The sequence below is a fragment of the Danio rerio genome, chromosome 12, assembly GCF_052040795.2.
Source record: "Danio rerio strain M-AB ecotype USA chromosome 12, GRCz13ab, whole genome shotgun sequence".
Taxonomy (NCBI): Eukaryota; Metazoa; Chordata; class Actinopteri; order Cypriniformes; family Danionidae; genus Danio; species Danio rerio.
The window spans coordinates 48,135,899-48,145,508 of NC_141032.1; the positions used below are offsets into that span (position 1 = coordinate 48,135,899).

A 9,610-nucleotide genomic window follows, 5' to 3' on the forward strand; every position below is an offset into this window, starting at 1 on the left:
GCCCTCCTGAATTATTATTAGCCCACCTGAATTATTTTTAGCCCTCCTGAATTATTATTAGCCCTCTTGAATTATTATTAGCCCTCTTGAATTATTATTAGCCCTCCTGAATTATTATTAGCCCACCTGAATTATTTTTAGCCCTCCTGAATTATTATTAGCCCTCCTGAATTATTATTAGCCCTCCTGAATTATTATTAGCCCTCCTGAATTATTATTAGCCCTCTTAAATTATTATTAGCCCTCCTGAATTATTACTAGCCCTCTTGAATTATTATTAGCCCTCCTGAATTATTATTAGCCCTCTTAAATTATTATTAGCCCTCCTGAATTATTATTAGCCCTCCTGAATTATTATTAGCCCTCTTGAATTATTATTAGCCCTCCAGAATTATTATTAGCCCTCTTGAATTATTATTAGCCCACCTGAATTATTTTTAGCCCTCCTGAATTATTATTAGCCCTCCTGAATTATTATTAGCCCTCTTGAATTATTATTAGCCCTCCTGAATTATTATTAGCCCTCTTAAATTATTATTAGCCCTCCTGAATTATTATTAGCCCTCTTGAATTATTATTAGCCCTCCTGAATTATTATTAGCCCTCTTGAATTATTATTAGCCCTCCTGAATTATTATTAGCCCACCTGAATTATTATTAGCCCTCCTGAATTATTATTAGCCCTCTTGAATTATTATTAGCCCTCTTGAATTATTATTAGCCCTCTTGAATTATTATTAGCCCTCCTGAATTATTATTAGCCCACCTGAATTATTTTTAGCCCTCCTGAATTATTATTAGCCCTCCTGAATTATTATTAGCCCTCCTGAATTATTATTAGCCCTCCTGAATTATTATTAGCCCTCCTGAATTATTATTAGCCCTCTTAAATTATTATTAGCCCTCCTGAATTATTATTAGCCCTCTTGAATTATTATTAGCCCTCCTGAATTATTATTAGCCCTCTTAAATTATTATTAGCCCTCCTGAATTATTATTAGCCCTCTTGAATTATTATTAGCCCTCCAGAATTATTATTAGCCCTCTTGAATTATTATTAGCCCACCTGAATTATTTTTAGCCCTCCTGAATTATTATTAGCCCTCCTGAATTATTATTAGCCCTCTTGAATTATTATTAGCCCTCCTGAATTATTATTAGCCCTCTTAAATTATTATTAGCCCTCCTGAATTATTATTAGCCCTCTTGAATTATTATTAGCCCTCCTGAATTATTATTAGCCCTCTTTAATTATTATTAGCCCTCCTGAATTATTATTAGCCCTCCTGAATTATTATTAGCCCTCCTGAATTATTATTAGCCCTCTTGAATTATTATTAGCCCTCCTGAATTATTATTAGCCCTCTTGAATTATTATTAGCCCTCTTGAATTATTATTAGCCTTCCTGAATTATTATTAGCCCTCCTGAATTATTATTAGCCCTCCTGAATTATTATTAGCCCTCTTGAATTATTATTAGCCCTCTTGAATTATTATTAGCCCTCCTGAATTATTATTAGCCCTCTTGAATTATTATTAGCCCTCTTGAATTATTATTAGCCCTCCTGAATTATTATTAGCCCTCTTGAATTATTATTAGACCTCCTGAATTATTATTAGCCCTCCTGAATTATTATTAGCCCTCCTGAATTATTATTAGCCCTCCTGAATTATTTTTAGCCCTCCTGAATTATTATTAGCCCTCCTGAATTATTATTAGCCCACCTGAATTATTATTAGCCCACCTGAATTATTTTTAGCCCTCCTGAATTATTATTAGCCTTCCTGAATTATTATTAGCCCTCCTGAATTATTTTTAGCCCTCCTGAATTATTATTAGCCCTCCTGAATTATTATTAGCCCTCCTGAATTATTATTAGCCCTCCTGAATTATTATTAGCCCTCCTGAATTATTATTAGCCCTCCTGAATTATTATTAGCCCTCCTGAATTATTATTAGCTCTCCTGAATTATTATTAGCTCTCCTGAATTATTATTAGCCTTCCTGAATTATTAGCTCCACCTGTAAATTTTCCCCAGTTCAAGATGGCAGCTTCTCATATGGAAAATGAAGTCACATGCATTGTTGAGGTGTGAGCTTCTCACAGACTTCAACAGTGTGTAAAATCTTGATGGTTCTGTGCATATCGGCTACCAAACCTGAGCTTTAATTTGTATTTTCTATCGGATTGAAGTCAGGTGACTTCCGATTCAGATTGAAGTCAGTCTACAGCTTGATTTTCTTTCTCTGAAAGCATTTGAGAGTTTCCTTGACTGTGTTTTGGATCATTGTCTTGCTGAAATGTCCACTCTGGTTTCATCTTCATCCTCCTGCTAATGCAGATGTTGGACTGAAGCAGCTGATATCCGTTTACACTGAGGAGGGGGAGAGAAGAACTACTTCTGAGAGATTACAGCTGCTGTCTGGGCTTTCACTGCTGAACTGCACCTCCCTTTCTTCATCTGTTCAATACCTTTTTCCAGCATGATTTAATTCTATCACACATAACTTCATTTGTGAATTAATTAGATGTGTTTCTTTGCATATATGGATTTCTTTGGTTGTTTTTAACATCTGGTGAAATTTTTAAGTCAGCAGCGCCTTTCGAAATCCGCTTGTTAAGTGTTGACGTGTTGGTGACGTATGTAATACTGTTTCTGGGTCCAAGCCGCCATTAATTTGAATGGAGAAATCATTCGTTTATGATCACGTTTTATTCATATCACACAATAAAGTTACTTTTATATAAAATCATAGTGTACACAACCATCTCTGGGCTTGCTGCATAACAAATACCAAAATTTGAACAATTTATAAAAAAATTAATCACTTTCTGGCCATCGGATATCAGGCATGGACATATATACTGCGATCGTGATGTTCGAAAGCCTTAAATCGCTTTGTAAACGTTTATTATTACCATTTCATGAGTCTCCCCATTCAGTTGAATAGAGCGCTTGGAGACGTGTTCAGTATTTATTTTCCAGCTGTATGTAATGAAATGTTTCAATGGTAAACTAAAAACAACAATGACTTGTCAACAAAAGCATAAAACAGCAAATATATATTTAAAAGAAGAGAAAGAAAGGATGCAGGCCCGGATTGGCTAGTCGGGAGGACCGGGAGAATTCACGGTGGGCCGGTCCGTTTTTTGGCCGCGAGGGCCGGTGTCCCTAGTTCCAGAATCGGTTGCTCTCAGCAGTCACACTTTTTAAAAATAATTTAATTATTTACTTGACCACAGCCTTCTTATTCATTATTTTACCGCAGCTCTGCTCTTTTTATCTATTTTCTCATAGCCTCGTGAGCAGGATGCAGGTTAATGATGATATAACTAGATAAGTCACCTTTAAACGTACAGCTGTTGTGGTACAGTGGTTAGTACGTTAAATTATGACGCGGCCAACCTGGGTTCGGTCCTTGTCTGAGTAGTAATTTTTTTTTTTTTTCATTTCTATTGTTAAGACATAATACTGTAAGGGTTGTTGAACATTTGAAGTTCTAAAGCAGCTGTTTTCTCAAAAGAAGACGTGATAGTGTAATTAGAAACTGAATTGGAAATAACCTTATTTTAATATAGTCAGTGGTGAACTGAGGTGGGCCGGTCTGAGGCTTGAAACTCCAGGGCTGAAAAAGAGTCCCACTCCGGCCCTGGAAGGATGGGTTGAATGAAACAAGAGAGAAAGAAAAGACAAAGTAGCAAACTCACTTTCTGTAGGTAAAGGATGAGTCCCTTAAGAACAGCGTAGAACGTTTTCCAGCCTCTTTTCCCACGAGGTGCTGCAATTCACATGAAAAAACAAACAAACAATCAAACAGAAAAGTAAACAGACTTTTTTTATGCAAGAAAATGGATCAAATATGTTTTTACACTATTGCAGACTTACAGCGTGTGCTAATTACACGTGACACAGCTAGAACCCAGCGACAAGCAATGTGTCTGTCAGCACCAAACGTGACATGACGGAAACATTTAAATACCAGCCAATTGTTTAAATATCAGCCACTGCACTCCCAATGAAATGCTAAGCGTTGTGATCTTATTAATACATATTAAAGCTCTTTAACATCATTAATATTAGGGGTGTCAAAATTAATTGTTTCTTCGGTGCACCGCAACGCAGACGCGGACAATTCGGTATCGGTTGAGTAACAATCATAACTAGTTGTGTACTGACGTCATTTATCTCATATGCGCTCTGTCGCGAGCGCAGGTATTTACAACACTCCAGGCGCCAACTACTTTTTAAACTGCACAATTTCACTGCGTGTGTGTTTTGTGGACAGACTTTCCCTGACACTTACAGCAGAAGCCCCTATTTCTCTGTGATTGAGGGAATGAAAGTGAAATCCAATTCTGGCTAAAATTGGATAAACTAAAGTGGTCGTAGTGTATGTGTGTGAATGAGAGTGTATGGGTGTTTTGCAATGTTGGGTTGCGGCTGGAAGGGCATCTGCTGTGTAAAACATATGCTGGATAACTTGGCGGTTCATTCCGCTGTGGCGACCCCTGATGAATAAAAGACTAAGCCAGGGCTTAATTTGTGCTGGAAAAAGCTGGATCTGGAATCTCTGAAATCTGATCCGGCACCTCATTTTACCGATCCCCCTCCTCAACCGCATTCCTCCCCCGTCCGCTGTTGACTTTCACTTTCTTCCGTCACTCCCTAACCCTCTTCATTTAGGGAGACACCCCTGCCCTGCTCACTTTAGTCCACGACACCATTTCATTCTCGGGTAACATGCCGGATCCTTCACCCTGATCTGTTCCAGAACCTCGCAATTCACAAATTAAGCACTGGACAAAGCTGAAGAAAAATGAATGAACAAAACTATATTTTGGCGAGGCAGTGGTGCAGTAGGTAGTGCTGTCGCCTCACAGCAAGAAGGTCGCTGGTTCGAACCTCGGCTCAGTTGGGGTTTCTGTGTGGAGTTTGCATGTTCTCCCTGCCTTTGCGTGGGTTTCCTTCGGGTGCTCCGGTTTCCCCCACAGTCCAAAGACATGTGGTACAGGTGAATTGCATAGGCTAAATTGTCCGTAGTGTATGAGTGTGTGTGTGAATGTGTGTGTGGATGTTTCCCAGAGATGGGTTGCAGCTGGAAGGGCATCCGCTGCGTAAAAACTTGCTGGATAAGTTGGCGGTTCATTCCGCTGTGGTGACCCCGGAATAATAAAGGGACTAAGCCGACAAGAAAATGAATGAATGAAAACTATATTTTCTGAGATTTAAAGAGGTGCGTGTGTTGCACATCATAGAGAAAGCAGAACTGCTAAATCTGCTCGTTTTCACTGTAAATGTAAATTCTGTCATCATTTCCTCATCCTCTACTTCTTCCTTACACTATGAGTTTCTTTCTTCCGTTGAAAACAAAATAGGATATTCTGAAGAATGCTATAAAAAAAACAGCCATTGACTTCCAGAGTATTTCTAATGTAAATGGCTGCTTTTTTCCAAGCAGTCTTCCAAATATATTACTGCGTGTTCAACAGAAAAACAAAACTAAATTGAGAACCACTTAAATTGAGGAAACTTGCATTTTTGGATGACCTATAAACTTTTCTTATACACGAGTTCTGTCTGGTTCTCGAATCTGATTGGCTGATAGCCGTGCAATATTTTGCCAGTAACATCACACAAAGGCCTCTTCACCCTTCACCTTTGTGTATTACTCCGCCCACATACAGTCAGCAACAAGCAGAGAGATACTACCGTTTGAAAAATATGACTGCTGTTAGACAACAAAATGTACTTTTGAGGCTTTTTTAGTGCAGAATGTAGTTGTTTTGATTGGAAGTATGCATTTATTTATAAGAATAGTGTCTATTTTAAAATATTTACAATTTCTAAGAGAGCTCATCGGCGGCCATTAGCATGCCATACAGTATGAATGTTAGTAGTACGAATAGAATTAGGATTTACTACATACACCACTCTCATCGGTTGCATTGCTTCACTCCCATTCATGAATTTTCTTACAATGCATCATGAGATAGCACAGCGTCCATTACATGCACACTACAACATCTCACCAGAAGTAGTAGCTTCTCAATGGTTAGCACGATCACCTCACTGCAGGAAGTTCACTAGTTCAAGCCCCGGCTAGATCAGTTGGCCTTTCAGTGTGGAGTTTGCATGTTCTCCTCGTGTTGGCGTGGGTTTCCTCTAGGTGCTCCAGTTTCCCCCACAGTCTAAACACATGTGCTATAGGGGAATTTCATAAGCTAAAATTGTACTGTATGAGTGTTAATGAGTGCGTATGGGTGTTTCCCAGTGATGGGTTGCAGCTGGAAGGGCATCAGCTGTGTAAAACATATGCTAGATAAGGTGGCGGTTCATTCCACTGTGGCAAGCCCAGATTAATAAAGGGACTAAGCAGAAAATAAAATGAATGAATGAATAAAATTGGCCGTAGTGTATGGGAGTGTGTGAATGAGAGTGTGACTGGCTGTTTCCCAATTCTGGGTTGTGGCTGGAAGGACATCCGCTGCGTAAAACATGTGCTGGAATAGTTGGCAGTTCATTCCGCTGTAGCAGCCCCTGTTGAATAATGGACTAAGCCAAAGGAAAATGAATGAATGAGTGAATCTCGTCCAAATGACTGCAGCTTCTTGCTGTGAGGCGACAGGTGCTAAACACTGAGGAAAGGCTGAATTTCAACTATGAATTTGTGCCCTAACTTTTTCCACATGACTGCATTTTTCAAAATACATTCTCAAAATATCAGCTTATTATGAGTGAAAGCATCGGATCCTCTTTTGCACTCACTTCTCTTCCCGTCACAGTCAGCGTGGACCTTCCTCACCAGGAAACCCATCTTGTAAAGCAGAGCTCCAGAAGCAGGAACGAATCCGCTGCTCATCTGCTTCACTCCTCTGCTGTTCGTCTCTCCTCGCTGCTCCCCGAGCTCCGAAAACGACTTGCGCAACTCTTCCTCATCGCTGACGGCACACAGAAAAGCAGAAAAGAAAGCTCAAGCATATGGGAATTGAGGAATATGAAAGAGGAACAACACAAGAACAAAACTCATATAGGAACAAGAACTCAGACAGCTGTGCTGGTGATGATCTCTGATTATTATATACAGTAGCATTTGAGCAAATCCAGCGTTATGGATATGAAAACAACCATAAATTCATATAGACTGTATGGGCTCTATTTTGACGGTCCATGCGCAGAGCGCAAAACGCAGGGCGCAAACGCTTTCAGAGTGCGTCAGAGCGCATTTTTGCTAATTTACGGACGGGAAAACCTGCTTTGCGCCAAGGCGCATGGGCTAAAAGGGTTGAGTTTATTTTCTTAATGAGTTATAGGTGTGTTTTGAGAATAAACCAATTAGAGTCTCATCTCCTATTCCCTTTAAGAGTCAGCTGTGTCACGCCAAGAGCGCATTTGCTATTTACAGGACGTAAATTGAGTCTAAGTGGAAAAAATGAGCATTTCACTAGCAAACAGTTAACAGTTGACAGTTTTTTTTTTTAACAGAAAACAGTTAAACACAGCATCTACTGCGTGAGAATGAGAGATATTGGATCACTTTCACTTTCGCTCTTGGATAGGGAAACCTTTACGCACAGACATCAACTAGCCTATAAATAATTAATTTAGTTTGTTAAGCGCAAATATTCGTTTCAAAACTATTTCTAAATTCAGTTCTAATTTCTAGCAAACGAATAAATGAACATTAATGCCCAAGTGTGGTCAAAATACTGAGTTATTTCCAAATACACCTGCCATGCCCCATATGGTCTAAAACCTGACAGGTGGGCAAATCTAAGCTTGTTTTAAATAAAACAAATATAAATATGGATATAATAAATAATACTGCTAATAATAATAACATTATACAAAAGCAAATTGTTATGAATGAACTGAAAAAGCTTCCCGAGATGAAGAAGACATAAAAGCAGTGATTTTTCATATTTATGTAGTCTAGAAAATAATATGTTTTGTAATATTTTAATCCTTTATATTTATATCCTATATCTATTCTTAATATATCCTATATATATATCCTTAATATTTACATTTTTTCATATGTAAAGATATTTGCCTATTGCTCTCTTGTGTGTATTAAGCAGTGTGTAAGCGAGGCGCAACTCTGCGCTGGAGTTTAGACCGGGTTTGTTTTGGTCTAATAAAAAATCTATTATAGTTTCTCAAAATAGCAACGCGCCAGCGGTCCGCCTCAGAACGCCTTCCTTTTTAGACCAGAACGCCTATGAGCGCACATATGAGCGCTAATGCATTTGCTATTTAAACAGCGTAGCGCATCGCCTCAAAACGACTCTTGCGCCAAGCTTAAACTACCAAAATTCTACTGCGTCACGCCTTGCGCCACACTGCGCCAGGTGTATGATAGGGCCCTATATGTTAACATTACATTGAAACATTATATCGCTTATATTTTTGTGGGTCCAGAAAAATATTAATCTTTAAGTGTATTCATATTAAAATCTGTTTCATTTATATTGTGCCATAGATATATACACTAGATATCGCATAGGGACCCTGAGCATGCGTCAATAGCGCCGCCATATTGGTACAGAGCTCCCAGGACAAATGTCATTCAACCGCACTAGTCAAGACAGTGTTATTACGTGAAGATGCTGGACTTTAGCGCTGTCTACGAGTGTAGTAACGAGCAAAAAAGAAAACAAAGCACAAAGGCAGAACATTTCATAGGTAAGATTAAGTTTTCGTTTTTGTATGTTGTGAACTTTTGTGGTAATTAGGTAACGTTATTGAGTCACTTACTGCATTCACTATAAGGCAAAGCAGCACCAACTCGCACTAAATATTCGGCTTATGCTAGTTTTGTTGAATAAAATGAGCAAACAATGCAAAAGAAATATGACAACGAGACGCTGCGGTGCCAGAAACTTGTATTATTGTTAGCTAGTGAACGAGTCGTTCATAACAGAGATTCATTCACAAATGTATCGCTCCTTCATCAGTATGAGAAGTGAAAGCAGGAGAGGGGCTGTTTCAGGACATGATTAAATCAAATTTAACAGGGTGGATAGTACATTTCTGTACACACAAACACAATCAGGAATGCCTGTGTGATCACTGATCCATCAATGTAGAAAAGTGATTTAAAATTATTTGTTAATTAAGTTTCATATTTAAAGAAATGCATACTAACCTCCGGGAAAACTCCCGATCATAGATATATGTGTATATCTCTGGCTCTGGATGGCCACTGCAGCTTAGTCCCGCATTCATTTCAAAGGAGCGCTGCCCTGTACTAACATGGCGGCTCTATTGACGCATTCCTTCTAATAGATAACAACAGGGTAGGTGACATCTAATATATATATATATATATATATATATATATATATATATATATAATATTGTGCAATGCGTATTTATAATGTTTATTATGGATAGAATATATTTTAAAAAGGGGAAAAACAATAAATCGCTGTATGAATGCTGTAATGTTTAAATAATTTTCCATTAAAAACGCAGGAAAGTCATGTGACCATCAGGAAGAACGCAGCATCTCATTTCTCACAGGACGCGTTCTCTGTTCTCGCGGTCTACCGAGTTCATTTTTCTGAAGACACCTGGGGTCCGTTTTTTCGTACGTGGATTACTCAG

The 9,610-nt window shown here is 38.5% G+C and overlaps 1 protein-coding gene across 1 annotated transcript in view; it reads right to left on the minus strand.

Annotated features, from left to right (window-relative positions):
• LOC101886286 (uncharacterized) overlaps positions 1-9,610 on the minus strand; it is a 157,195-nt gene that overhangs the window by 19,465 nt on the left and 128,120 nt on the right. The window contains exons 13-14 of the mRNA XM_087276903.1: positions 6,770-6,942; positions 3,712-3,782 (exon numbers count right to left, since the gene is read on the minus strand). Of these exons, the coding sequence (XP_087133029.1) occupies positions 3,712-3,782; positions 6,770-6,942 (244 nt within the window). The remainder of the gene's footprint in view (positions 1-3,711; positions 3,783-6,769; positions 6,943-9,610) is intronic.